The 15,663-nt window shown below is 41.0% G+C and overlaps 1 protein-coding gene across 1 annotated transcript in view; it reads right to left on the reverse strand.

Moving 5' to 3' along the window:
* LOC126266809 (exocyst complex component 4) overlaps positions 1-15,663 on the reverse strand; it is a 246,924-nt gene that overhangs the window by 154,192 nt on the left and 77,069 nt on the right. Inside the window, exon 6 of the mRNA XM_049971362.1 lies at positions 12,061-12,214. Coding sequence (XP_049827319.1) covers positions 12,061-12,214 — 154 coding nt within the window. The remainder of the gene's footprint in view (positions 1-12,060; positions 12,215-15,663) is intronic.

The following is a 15,663-nucleotide window of genomic DNA, read 5'->3' on the forward strand; positions in this document are numbered from 1 at the left end:
AAGGGCACAGAGAGAATATGTCAGGTTGCTATATTACAACAAAAGATTTATTTCTAAAGTACATTGAGTCTTGGAAAATCTTGATTCTAACTGAGGCTGAAAATGACATTATACATGAGATACACAAACTTGCATTTGTTGTATGAAGCAACGATGAGAGGTATCTTCCTTATGAGGGATATGGCCATATCACAGAAATCACAATGTTATATCCACATTGTCATTGTAACCGTGTCATTATAAGAAAGTTAAAGTGTGTATAGTACATTTTAAAATGGATAAACACTGTCTCTTCGAATTAAGTCTTGACTGAGGGGTCAGTGGCAGAAATGCTTCAAGCAGTTTCAGTGGTGTTGCCAGCATTGCTGGCAGTGGATGTCTTTCAGGTGTTGTTGAGGATGGCTGTTGGGCTGAATGGTATGAGGTCGGTTAGCAAACAGGCAAGCTTCAGACTGTAGATCAAGACAGTGGTAGAGGAACTGTGAAGATGTAGGGTGAACTTCTTGGAGCCCCTTTTCAGGACCCAGTGGGGGTCAGAGTTGTGCAAATGAATTGGAGGTAACAGGCTTCAGTGCGCAGTATGATGTGAGGCAAGGTTTTGGTGAATGAATGTTCTGTGCTCACCATGGCAATAGGTGGGAGAGTGGGGTGTTACACATGAGCCACGTATTCCTGAAAGCAAGTGACAAACTCAGATACATCATCATCCTCGGATAGCATCAGCAGGCTCCAGGTAGTCACCTGGCGTGGCAAGCAGATGGCAGTAGATATGGTCAGCACCAGACATCTCCAGGTTGGCCTAGTGAGCAACACAGAGGGCGAGAAGTAGCAGACACAGGGCAACAGTCCACCTACTGTTGTGGCAGGCTAGAGTGGTCTTCAAGGTACAGTGGAGCTGTTTCACAAAGTCGTTGGTGGTTGGATGGTACCTCACCATCAACTGCAGTTCAGCCCCACAAGTTCAGACCCGCAAAGCCAGTATCCATCACGAATGGTGTGGGAGAGCAAGGCACTGCAGATGAGGAGCTGGGAGACTGACCAGCAACAGACCGCACCTAATCCTGGTGGTTGTTGGCATCTGGGGCCGAACAGGAGTGCTTCCTGCAGTTAGCAGTGTCTGGGCCGAAGCGCTCATGATACCCGCAGAGACTGGCCGTGGCCCAAAAGGCATTGGTGGGGCAGCTGGAGCTGCAGTGGCAATAGCCACCACTTCACTGTACACTGATGGCTACAGCTGCACACTTGGTGGTCATCAGAGTCCTGCCGGCCGACGGTTGACTGCACTATTTTCATGTCTGCACTGAAATGGGTGAGGCTGTAGTACTGCCGGCTGCTTGGTGCTGTGTTGTGGGTCGGCACAGAGAGGAGCAGCCGGTGATATCAGTAAGCAATGAGTAAGCTCAGTGACGCCGCTGTTAGCGTAATGGCCAGCTGGTGGCACTGCGTGGGAGTGTGGTTGGCACACAATGGCAGTAGTCGCACGCAGGGAGGCCATCATCTCCTGTACCCTGTCAGCAAGGCTGACAGCTTTGGCGAGGCAGAGATTGACATGCGGTGCCACTGGTGTACAGATGTTTGTGTCAGGGTCAGAATGTGAGCCAGCCACATTTTATAAAAGAAACTGTTGGAGATCTGGTTTGGCTCCGTCAGGGTTCGGAGGTGGTGCAGGAACTGAAAGGGTTAGCAGTCCCCAAATTGGATGAGGGAAAGGAGGACCCAGTCATTCTGCATCTCAGATGATGTGATTTGCATAGCGAGGGGGGCTCCAGAGTGTCTTACAGCAATCAGCAGCTGGTGGCAATGAGATAACATCGCAGATGTCCAACATGTGTGATGGCTGGACTGGCTGATCACCATTTGATAACATGCGTCATGGGTGATGCCACAGCCAGCGACAGTGGTGTCTACTGAGGAAAACCATGGTGCAGATCCCAAGGATTGAAGGACAGCAGGTGAGTCACAGTTTCATCAGAGGGGCGGCAGTGGGGGGATGGGAAGGTCTGTACCCTCGATCACAGGAGTGTCCAGGCCACGCAGGATGGTAGCAGTGGTAGATGTATCGAGTTTGGGGCCACAGGCTGGGCAGCTGCTCATTGTGTGCAGGCAGGTCAGGTTTGCATCGCCGCAGTTCTACGTGATGCCCAATTAGGTCAGTGATGACGTCAGGGGGTGCTGGCATGGCAATCACACGAGGTGAGGTGTCAGTTGGGCTGGTGGTAGCAGGAATGGGTCTTTACACTGCATGGAGGCAAAGACACTAAATGCACAAAATGCTCATCGGTGAAGCACAAAACATAGTGTGTGGCACAATTGCATCTGTAGCATATAAGCAGTTCATTGTGTGAAACATCAAGTAATAGCCTTCACACCATACAATTCATAGCACAGACAAAAATACAATTTTGCTAAGACAAGGCACAGAATTGATTACAAGAAATGGCCAGGGCATGGTCCAAAAGAATTGGACACAGTTATCCTGCAAGTGTACCAGCCATGATGGACAGGAGCTCAATTCTCGGCTAGTACCCATATGGGCATATGTACTTGCCAGTAGAAGTGAATGTCTTGTGGCATGAAGCACTGTTTTACATAACAAGCTGTTGAGACAGCCCTGCACGGGCGAGTCTCAATACTTTACAACAAGGGCTCCATATATGCAGCATGCAGCTATGTAGCACGTACACCGCCGCACTTGTGTGGGGCCAACCTCCAAATGCTGTCACCACAAAAGGGAGATTAGAACTGAGGACCAGGATAGGCAGGCAGAACTGTAGCTTAGTAGGAAGCTATTGTCTTGGTCACTGCAGTTACCAACCTTAGTAGATGGGCACAGCAGAAATGAGAGCTTTGCAGAAGTAGGCGTACAAAGAAGGAAACTTGCTGCATCAGTAGATCAGTGAGGCAGGATGGACTGCTAAGGTCGATGCGCAGCAAAGGGTGCCACAACAGCAAATAAAGCAAGAATGTCATCTATCTGGTTTTCTAGATTTAACTGATTAATGGTCTGCTTTCAAGTGCTCAACCAAGTAACTACGGTGGAATTTCGTTACTACTTTCCTCAATACCATGTTTTCCTGCATAGTACATCAGTTTTTGGGAGTCCCAACACCAATTGCATTAAATGCATGTGAACCCAACTCGTTTACACATTCTCCCTCCCTACCCAGTGTGTTCAAATTTGGCAGGGTTTTTTAGTGCCTACAACTATGCAAATCATACGCTATGATAGTAATGACCAATTTGACAAACAGAAGTACAGTACAGTTTTGTAGCTCGTATCAGCTGGCAGTATCTCTGATGACTTGCAACCTATCGACAAGTGCTAATCGCAGGCAGGAGCAATGTTGTTGCAGCCAAACATCAACAATAAACCACAGGTAACTCAGTTGCTAGTCTTCTTTAGTGCACGGTATAGCGTGACTTTGGTGTTTGGTTAAGTCTCAGTACATGAGGTTTTTTTTTATGTCGAATAGCATACCAATGCACCATGGAGAAGATAGTGAGGGCAGTTTGCTAATGAAGAAAAGTGAAGTATTATGAATGGACTAGACAAAATCCACAGGTAAAGTGAGTTGATACTGCACATAATTGACATGGACATTAAACACGATAATGAGCTAGCGAAATAATTGAACATACATGTCTATAAGGAGGAAATGGCAAAAGAAAATGTGTGAACTGTGATCAGTTTCCAGAAATGGAAAGTGTGTTACTTACGTGGTTTAAGCAAGCTCACATAGCAAACATTCCAGTGGATGGTACTATGGTTCATGCTAAAGCTACATATTTAGCACTAAATTTGGGACTCGAAGACTTCAAGGCATCCAATGGTTGGATAGTAAGGTTTAAGAGGTTACACAATTCTGTGTATAAATGTGTTCCAGATGTGACTGGAAGCATGAATATCGAAACTGTTGGGTTGTAGAAAAATACTCTTCCATCTATCATTGTCAGATACAGTGCCAATAATAATTTTAATGCAGATGAAATAGGCCATTTTTTCACATTCTGCCTGACAAAGCCTTTGAGTTCGGAAAAGAGACAAAACATGGGAGAAAATTCAGCAATGAAAGGCTGTCTATTCTGTTATGTTTCAATGCAAGTGGAACAGAAAAGTTGGTGTCAATAGTAATTAAATAGGCAAAAAGTCCACGATGTTTCAAAAATGTGCAGACATTCCCATGCAAATATACAGCTAATATGAAAGCATGGGTAACAATAAGTACATCTGAATAATATTTGCGCGCTTGGGGTGCAAGGTTGGGTGTCAGAAACACGAAAATCATTCTCTTTACTGACCAATGTGCAGTTCATTCTCAAGATACATTATATCTTCATAATATAAATGTAGTGTTTCTTCCAGTCAATTGTACAGATCGCCTTCAGCCACCTGACCAAGTTATTATAAAATACCTGAAACTAAATTACAGAAAATCTCTTGTACGTATGAGGCTGGCTTGTCTTTACAGTACAAGAAGAAAAGTGACAATCTCGGGTGCTATCTATTTTATGAGAAACATGTGGGATTTTCTGCAAGACAGCACAATATCAAACTGTCTTCAGAAGGCTGGTTTTAATTGGATACTGGCACTTACAGGAAAGATCATTTCAGAAAACATGGCATTGCAGAAGACGACATCACGTCAGAAAACAATGAAATTGCAGCTCAACAATGGCAAGATGAAGATAAGGAACGACTTATCTTTGATGCCATATGTTGACTATGACGAAGGTGTTGCTGTCTGCCAGTCCATGTCAACTAATGAAGTAACTGAATGAAAAGAATAGTTGCTAATCACCATATAGTGGAGATGCTGACTAGCAGATAGGCACAAGAAAAAGACTGTCAGAAGGTGAGTTGCTGACACCACACTCCAAGCAGCAGCCCATAACGGGAGAGGCAACCAGATGGTGGGGACAAGGACACTGGGCTGGGGTGGGTGAGAAATAGCAGGGAAGGGGGAGGGGGCGACCGTTAAAGTGCTGCTTGTGGGAATGTACAGGACAAGGTGGAGAGAGTGTTGGGATAGGGCAGATAGGTGCAGTGGGAGGTTAGACTGAGGGCGAGGGGGTATGGGGGTGCAGGAAAGACTGAGGATGCGTTGTTGGAATACACGAATAGAGGGCTGTGTAGCGCTGCAATGGGAACAGGGAAGGGGCTAGACGGCTAAGGACAATGACCAATGAGGTTGAGGTCAGGAGGGTTATGAGAACACAGCCCTATATTTCACCACTGCATCCTCAGTCTTTTTACTTCTCTCCTTTTCTGCAACCACCCCACCTATCCTCAGTCTAACCTCCCAACTGCACCTAACTACCCCACCCCTAACATCTCCCCACCTTGTCCCTGTACATTCCCACAAGCAGCACTTCATCATCTCCCACCCCTACCCTGCTATCCTTGGCCTCTCTGCCTCAGCCTCCTCCTTACCCCAAACACCTCGTTGCGGCTCCCATCATACCCTGCTGCTCACAGTGTGGCCTCAGCAACCAGAAATTGTTGATGTGTGTGAGAGTTGTGTTTGCATGAGTGTTTATGTGTATGTTGTCTATTTTCAATGGCCTTGTTGGCCGAAAGCTCACTTGTGCCTATCTGCGACTCAGCCTCTCTGAATATGGTGAGCAGCAACTACCCTTTTCTTAATATTATTACATTCCATCCCGGATTTCCCACTGTTTGATGAAGTGTTGCATGAGCAGATGGCAAAGACACAAGGAAGTTTCATCCTTATGAAACAGAACCTTTGCCAAATCCTACAATGTCAAATCCCCACTGAATCCATGGACACAATTAAACATTGTGTGTTGAGTTTTGAAATTGATGAACATGTTAACAAAGATGGACAATACGAAATTAAAACTATGACACAAGAAACAAGCAACAGTTGACATGTTCTTCAAACACCTGTGAAGATGGGACTATGCAGTGTAATGTAGCACAGTTAGGTGAACATGTAGAGTATATTAATAGCTTTAGCAATGAAAAACTATATTATCAGTAGTGATTTACTAATGGGGGAAAGCAAAATAAACAAAGTTCCTTTCTATTAAGAATACCTTTGTAAACTCCATCTCCCTTTGTGAATAAATAAATTCATCACAAGCCAGGTTCATATTTATTTATTTATTTTTTATTTACTCAAATTGTTTAAGGTGGTGTCACACCTCTATTAACAAGTTAGTTTATTTATGCACAATGTTACATTTTATGAGTTACATATGAGTATTGGTGTTACTTATTGACAGAAACATTGAAACTGGATGTTAATGTGATTAACATATACTGTATATGCAGGAGAAATTCACATACAAAAATCCCACCCAAACTGAAGTTAAATGTTGATATCTGAGTCTTTTAGATACTTTCCTAAAAAGGGGTTCATATTTTGGAGGCTAGAGCTATCTATGCTCTAGCGTCAAGTGACGCACCTGCACCTCAATTGGCTATAGGCTTAAATGTACATGTCCGGCAGCCTGAATATTGCCACTGTCATTATATTCAAAATATTTTTGCTTCTTGTGTGTTAATGCATAATTCTGAGTTTCTGGGTGTGATATTCAGGATATATTCTTGAAAAGGCACATTTATAGGAGGAGATTAGAGTTTAACGTCCCGTCGACAACGAGGTCATTAGAGACGGAGCGCAAGCTCGGGTGAGGGAAGGATGGGGAAGGAAATCGGCCGTACCCTTTCAAAGGAACCATCTCAGCATTTGCCTGAAGCGATTTAGGGAAATCACGGAAAACCTAAATCAGGATGGCCAGAGACGGGATTGAACCGTCGTCCTCCCGAATGCGAGTCCAGTGTGCTAACCACTGCGCCACCTCGCTCAGCAGCACGTTTAGAATTCTAATTTATTGATATGGCGTATCAAGAAGTGTGGTATTACGGGACTGTTTATTAATTCAAAAGTGCTACTTTTAATTATACAAATTATGCATTACCACTGCCGACAAAAAAAAAATTAAATCATTACCAATTTAGGTATTTTTCAGTAACGCATTTTCCTGATGACGACATTCAAAAATGTATAAACAAGATTCCACTGTATTTTGATTTTTATGCATGATAAAACGGGAACAACAATTTTGCTGAGCTTCATTAGGAGAAGATTTCTCATACAGCTGTGTGTATACTTGAACATGAGCTTGCAAGCTTTTAATACATAAAGGTGTACATGCTTTAAATTTCTTCAGGGTGCTACAATATTTATATAACTTCTGCTACAATATTTATCTGCTGCAATATTTATATAACTTCTCATGACGGCCTTCCCTTTCATTCTGAATTGCTGAATATGTCAATAGGTACTGTTTCCCTGTTTCTTTTTTCTGGCCAGTTAGCATACATATAGTAGTCCAAACAAACCTTTTGGTGTCCTAGTTTATCAATAATGTAAATAAAACTATCTTTATAGATTTTGTGTCATATTTCATCATCTGTCACCTAGCAGTTGGCATGAATGCTGTGATCAACATCTTTTATGTCTGGTGTAGTTACTGCAATGGTTGAAAACCACCTGACTGCAGTGGGTGGTCAGTCACACTGCTTTATTTGTCCAACAACAGTCACACTATGGCTTTCAAATGTTTACAAAAGCCAAATGTATGTGCTGATATAAACTGCAAAAACCACAAAAGAATTCTTTGGCCCCTCATGCCTTCAATGTTTATGGATGATTGTTGCTGTTCACATTGTATGTGCACCAGGTATAAAATAAGAATTATATACAGTTGGTTGGCAGCGTTCATGAGGTGCATATGCAGTGCTGTGTGAGTGAGTGAGTGAGTGAGTGAGTGCGTGCGTGCGTGCGTGCGTGTGTGTGTGTGTGTGTGTGTGTGTGTGTGTGTGTGTGTGTGGAAGGGGGGGGGGGGGAGCACATCATAAAATCATTAGAGTTTCTGACAGGATGCTAGAGGCTAGAATAAATGTTGATGTCACATTTTAAGTTTCAGTGTGGAATAATTTAATGGAAAATCATTGCATGTAGGCATTTTTCAGACTATCTACAATTTTTATTATTGCAGTTTGTGTAACAAGCAAAGCAATATATGAGAAGTTTGTTACCCTGTAATTAGTTGTTTTGACTTGCAGCCTTTCATTTTTCATATCATCATCTGATCTAGAATGAAAATTGTCATAGTAGTCTTAAAAGGATTGACATAATGTGTTATGCAGAAAACAGTGACTGTCGATACATAGCAGAGGAAAAGAGAGGTTAAGATTGGAGCAGTGGATGAGACTGAGAGTGACGTGAAACTGCCATTTCAGCAGAGTGATACAAAGTGTAGCAGAACCATTCATGTTTTCAATATGCACACTTTATTAGACAGAGTTAGGAGATTGTGCCTGTTCAGAGACTTAGATGACTATTTCAAATCACTAGGTTATTGTAAGAAAATGCAGACTAGCAGACATTATTTCTACTTGGTGTACTGAATGTCAGCTCTTGTTCAATGTTTATAAATGTAAGACAATGCTCATTGCACTGTTGATGACAAGGTCATTAGAGAAAGAACACAAGCTTGGATTGGAGGTAGAATAGAGAAGGAAATTGCTGTGCCCTTTGAAAGATCCATTCTAGCAACTGCCTTAAGCAATTTAAGGAACTCTAGTTGTGGATCTGAACTGCTGTCTTCCCCAACACGAGTCCAGTGCCATACTGATGTGCCACCGCTATCATTCAGTAACTGAGATGCAAGGAAGACCACAAAAATCCAGCTGCCTCCATCATATAAACAGTATATGAGTCCATTACAATAACAAGAGATTACTGTGTGTACTAAGACACACAGACACCTGCTACAGATGTGAATACAAGATTAAAGGATATTGCCAATACTGATTCAAAATACCTTGTTTCATGCAATGTACACTGACTTGTAGGGAGCACGTGTAGATGGCGACTTAGGGAGCATGTGCAGATGGTGACATATATAATGCTCACAACTTCCTGGAAAATTAAAACTATGCTGGACCACAACTTACCCTTGGAACCTGAGACTTTTGTGAGCAAATTCTCTTCTGACTGAGCTATCCCAGCATGACTTAAGACCTGCTCCCAGAGCTTTACTTCTACCAGCAACTGTCTTAAACTTTCCAAATATCACAAAGTTCTTGTACATACATTGTGTGACAAGCACTCCTGGAAGAATGTATACTGTAGGAAAATGACATAGCAACAGACTACGGGATTCTTTCTCGAATGAATTTCACTTTGAAGCAGTATGTGCATTGATTTGAAACTCATTGAGTTATTTGGAAGACAATGATGAAAAAGTGATTTGATAATTTTCTTGTCCCGTATGTTGAACAGGGGGACACAGGGTGTCCATAGCTGCAAGGAATGATCTGAATAGAATTTCAGCACCAGTGGTACTTTTATTTTATACACAGCCAGATTTTGCCCACAAGCCTTTATGAAGCGAGGATACTTCAAGAATTGTGAATCAATTCAGGTACAAGGCCTTGGGAGCTGAAAGTGGCAGTGTATAAAATAAAAGTGCAACTGGTGCTGAAATTCTTTTTAAATATGATTTGTTCCCATGTATTTGGTTTGTTTCTTCAAATTCTCATTTGTTTTATCCCTAGAGCTGATTGTATTTATCTTCTAAATAATTTCTTAAAAATAATGATGTCAATAAAATAGAAATAAACTTCCACATGGGAAAAATATATTAAAAACAAAAATTCCAAGACTTACCAAGCGGGATAGTGCCGGTAGGCAGGCACAATAAAAAAACACACAAACACACGCACAAAATTTTGAGCTTTCGCAACCAGGGGTTGAAAGGATGTGGGTTTTAAGGGAGAGGGTAAGGAGTAATTCCAATCCCGGGAGCGGAAAGACTTACCTTAGGGGGAAAAAAGGATAGGTATACACTCACACACACACACACACACACACACACACACACACACACACACACACACACATCCATACATACATATACAGACACAAGCAGACATATTTAAAGGCAAAGAGTTTGGGCAGAGATGTCAGTCGAGGCGGAAGTGCAGAGGCAAAGATGATGTTGAATGACAGGTGAGGTATGAGTGGCGGCATCTTGAAATTAGCGGAGATTGAGGCCTGGTGGATAACGAGAAGAGAGGCAAAGTGGCATGTCCAGGGCCTCGCTGCAATGGAGCACTTCCTTTCACGCCGATCACCTGCCACCCTACCTAAAACCTCTTTCCTCATTATCTTAGCCAGCTTCATCCTGACCCACAACTTCTTCACTTTTGAAGGCCAGACATACCAACAATTAAAGGGAACAGCCATGGGTACCAGGATGGCCCCCTCGTATGCCAACCTATTTATGGGTCGCTTAGAGGAAGCCTTCTTGGTTACCCAAGCCTGCCAACCCAAAGTTTGGTACAGATTTATTGATGACATCTTCATGATCTGGACTCACAGTGAAGAACAACTCCAGAATTTCCTCTCCAACCTCAACTCCTTTGGTTCCATCAGATTCACCTGGTCCTACTCCAAATCCCATACCACTTTCCTTGACGTTGACCTCCATGTGTCCAATGGCCAGCTTCACACATCCGTCCACATCAAACCCACAACAAGCAACAGTACCTCCATTATGACAGCTGCCACCCATTCCATATCAAACGGTCCCTTCCCTACAGCCTAGGCCTTCGTGGCAAACGAATCTGCTCCAGTCCTGAATCCCTGAACCATTACACCAACAACCTGGAAACAGCTTTCGCATCCCACAACTACCCTCCCGACCTGGTACAGAAGCAAATAACCAGAGCCACTTCCTCATCCTCTCAAACCCAGAACCTCTCACAGAAGTACCCCTAAAGTGCCCCACTTGTGACAGGATACTTCCCGGGACTGGATCAGACTCTGAATGTGGCTCTCCAGCAGGGATACGACTTCCTAAAATCCTGCTTACACGATCAAAGGCAGAGCCACGTGTGAAAGCACCCACGTGATTTACCAACTGACCTGCCTACACTGTGACGCTTTCTATGTGGGAATGACCAGCAACAAACTGTCCATTCGCATGAATGGACACAGGCAGACAGTGTTTGTTGGTAATGAGGATCACCCTGTGGCTAAACATGCCTTGGTGCGCGGCCAGCACATCTTGGCACAGTGTTACACCATCTGGGTTATCTGGATACTTCCAACCAACACCAACCTATCCGAACTCCGGAGATGGGAACTTGCCCTTCAATATATCCTCTCTTCTCGTTATCCACCAGGCCTCAATCTCCACTAATTTCAAGTTGCCGCCACTCATACCTCACCTGTCATTAGGCATCATCTTTGCCTCTGCACTTCTGCCTCGACTGACATCTCTGCCCAAACTCTTTGCCTTTAAATATGTCTGCTTATGTATGTATATGTATGGATGGATACGTGTGTGTGTGTGTGTACGCGAGTATATACCTATCCTTTTTTCCCCCTAAGGTAAGTCTTTCCGCTCCCAGGATTGGAATGACTCCTTACCCTCTCCCTTAAAACTCACATCCTTTCATCTTTCCTTCTCCTTCCCTCTTTCCTGACGAAGCAACCGCCGGTTGCAAAAGCTCAAAATTTTGTGTGTGTGTTTGTGTGTTTTTTTATTGTGCCTGTCTACTGGCACTTTCCCGCTTGGTAAGTCTTGGAATCTTTGTTTTCAATATAATTTCTTAAATATTATGATTAAGTTTGATGATTAAGTTTTCATGCTCCTTAAATGATTTTTCAGATTTTACTATGCACAATTTTGATTTATTGGTCATGTCATCACTGTACATTTCACACATTAACATTAATGAAAGTTTCCTGTATGTATTTCTGTTCACAACTGTTCTTAATTCAGAAAGTAATTGTCGAATAAATTAAGTTTGAAATAGGCTTATTTATTTTACATATTTTCTGATAATAATATAAAAAAATCACAGTTTGCGGCTCAAAATCATGGGTCTCCTACAAGTGTAAGTGCCTTTTACCTCTACAGCAACAACTTAGAGACAGACTGTAAGAATAGTATATTTTAACATACAATAAATTCTTCATGATGCAGATGTGAATGTCTGTTTAAATGATGTCTCACCTCAATAGCATCTGGCAGCTTATGCAGCAAGGCTAAACATTCTACCAAAATTGCCATGAAGTGCTCAGAGCTAGCTTCTGGATCTTCTAAATCTGTATCTTCCTTGATATTCATTAAGTCCTCATTTTTTAGTTGCATCGGTCCCGGACTAGCTCTATAAAAGTAATGTCATTTTCATATTAGCTTGTAGTGCAAAATCATGCAACACTATAACCACCACAATACATGCTATTTAAGCAAACACACAAATGTATTTTTCAAATTAATTACAACACCCAACTTTCAGGTTTTAATGAACAACTAGCCATTCAGCTAAATTTTTTACATTAAAAAAATTGTTGCATTCTGAAGAGCTACTAATGTCAATTAAACTTACTGTTTAGATGCACAGCTGAAAATATTAATTGTACCTGTTAGTGTGTTCGGACACAAGGCAGGAAGATTAGGATTTAATGTCCAGTTAGACTGAGTACAAGCTTGGAATGAACAATAATTCAAGATATTGGCTGTGATCTTGTCATAGTATGTATCCCAGCACACATATACAGTGATTTAGAAGAAACCATGGAAAAGCAACATCCAGAGATCTAAAAGAGTAAATGAACTCTGTTCATACCAAGATGGTAAACTATGAGAAAATTTTTTTGCAAAGATCAACAAATGATAAGTTTGAATTTAAAATAATTAGTATACTGCTGCAATTATTAGTTTTTATGTCATTTAAATGTACAAAAATATTAACTGAATATAATTCATTCAGAAAATTATTAAATTGCATTCATTGTCCCACAGCAACTGTGAATTAACTGAACATTTGTTTCTGTAGACGGTAACATATCCTGCAAACATTTTCTTTCACAAATAATTTACATTCTTCAAGCTATTTATACCAAACAAAATTTATTTATATCCTTTAATTAACTAATTAGGGGTATTATAAAAGGCTAAAGGGCCCCTTTCGCTACATAAGTATCCATGGAAGGGGAATTTTATAACTGGTGCAGAAATCTTTGTGTGATGGTTATTATATTACAAACATTATTGAGCTGATTGTCAGATTCAGTGCTTTCACTTGTGATTTAGGTTCTTTAGGGGAACCACTGATACCCAAATCTCCAGATGTCACACGCTCAGATCAGTGCAAACATTGTATGTGTATAGCGCTAAATCGGTGTGGTGGTTGATATGCTACGTGCTGTTGTCCAGAACAACATGCATAATGGTAATTAAAAGTAACACGAGAATTATGGAGCACATCAAAACTGTATCTGTCAGAAAATTTTGTGTAAAACTTATGTGGGTGATTTGGTAGAACGTGTGGTCATCGTACTAAAGGTCTTACATTCAAGAGAAAAAAAAAAACTGTTCATGGGTGAAACTCTCATATGAGAGAACATTTTCCTGGCATGTAAAAGGACTTTTTGGAGTGCGGAGCAGTGTTGTTTTGGAAGTCTGCTCTCACTTTGTTAGCTGGCGATATGTACTAATTATTGATGTTATCATTTTGTTGTTGATATTATTATTGTTACTTCAGCATGTTGTATGCAGTTGTTTGTTTATTTTTCTCTTCCAATTGTACACTTTGTGAAACTACCAATGTTCTCTACAGGTTACAAAGCAAAAGCTGACTGTCAGGAGACCATTGCTGTAAGCTCCAAACAGCCCTTTCACATGTCACAAACATGTTGTTGCATATACTTTCCATGCATAATACAGAAAGAAAAAGAAAAAAGAATTGTCATCATTGGTGTTTGAACGAAGGACCATTTGTTCATTGATTCAACGCTCTACCAACTTCCCTGTGGGATATATATACATATCTGATACCCACAGTTATGCTTTTCTATGCACTGTTAATCTGGATTACTTTTGATTTACGCTTATGTCCATTCTGTTGAATGACAGCACCTAGCACAAACTAAATTGGAATCTTGATTTATACTCTATCCACACACAATGCTTTGAACCGATCTGAGTGTCTGACATCTGGAGATTCGGGTGTTAGATGTAGAAGGGTAGATTGTGTTCATTAAGAGTATAGGCATTAATTTGAATAAAGACTTTAATTATGCAATTACTGACAGTCAGGTATGCCACTAGTAATTCTGAAGATCATACAACTCTGTGCAGTACGATTCATTCTGAATGAAGCATTTTGAGTTACATACAAGGTGTGATCAAAAAGTAACAGGAATTTTTTTAATTTCATGGGCTTTATACATCCAATTTTCAATGTTTTTTATCTTGTTGGTGCACATGTTCCTGACGTATAATTACATTTTCAGCTGTTTTGAATATTTAGTTTATTGTTGAAAGTTAAGATGTTATCCTTGTTTTCAAGTGCTCAGCAATTTTTTTCTTTTGAAAAACATGGATCAAAGCATATGCATTAATTTTGCTTGAAAAATGTAATAAAATGCAGCACCATACCCAAAATGTTGACTGTTGCTTTTGGCGAATCTACTACGAGTAAGACAAGAGTTATGAGTGGTATAAATGTTTCCAAGAGACACTGAAGTGAAGACTGCCCTGGACACCCTAACACATCAATTACTGACAGCAATGTGGAAGAAGTAAAGAAAATGTTTCTGGAAAATCACCAAAACATCATCAGAGAGGTTGCTAATGGTATCATCATAGCCTTTGGTTCATGCCAAGCAATTTTTATGGATGTTCTTCCCATGAAAATTGCAGCAGCAAAGTTTGTTCCAAAATTGTTGAATTTCAACCAAAAACTACATCTCATAGGCATCATTCATGAATTTCTGAATGAAGTTGATAACAATTCAGAACTTCTAAAGAAAGTTATAACAGGTGATGAAACATGAATATAAAGGTATGAGATCAAAACCAGGTCCCAGTTGTCCCAAAGAAACTACCTGAAGAGCCAAGACCAGAAAAAATTCGAGAAGTCCAATCATGTGTGAAAGTTCTTCTCACTATTTTCTTCAATTACAGTGGGACAGTGGATTGTGATTCCTTCATAATGGCCATATGGTCAATAAGGAATACTACCTGAAAGTTCTGATGATGCCATTTGCATGAAGATATCAGAAGAAAAGGACCAGAATTGTGACAAAACTACTCATGAAAATTGCATCAAGATAATGCTTCCTCTCATATTTCAATGTCACTTTGTGATATTTTCTCAAAAAAAGAAAACCATTATGTTGTCTCAGCCACTGTATCCAATGTACATGTCTCCCCGCCAACTTTTTCCTATGCCCGAGGCAAATGAAAGGACATCGTTTCGCACCACTGAAGAGGTAAGAACAGGATCACTGAAGAAGCTGAATATCATAATGAAAAGTGAATTCCAGAAGTGCTCTCAAGACTGTAAAAGCACTGGCAAAAGCATATTATACCTGAGGGGGTTACTTTGAAGGAAGCAAAATTGATGTTGACAAAAATATAAAGAGTACTTAAGAAAAACAAAAATTCCATGCCTTATATACTAACTCTAATTTTGGAAAAGTATCAAGAAAAGGAGGGATTGTACAGATGGACACATCTGATGCTCCAACTGCCAAATAGTTTCATAATACGTTACATGTCCTGCTAGGAGACTAATTCTTTCCATGATTATGAAGTATCCAGTCAGAG

Source organism: Schistocerca gregaria, chromosome 4 (genome assembly GCF_023897955.1).
Source record: "Schistocerca gregaria isolate iqSchGreg1 chromosome 4, iqSchGreg1.2, whole genome shotgun sequence".
Lineage (NCBI taxonomy): Eukaryota > Metazoa > Arthropoda > Insecta > Orthoptera > Acrididae > Schistocerca > Schistocerca gregaria.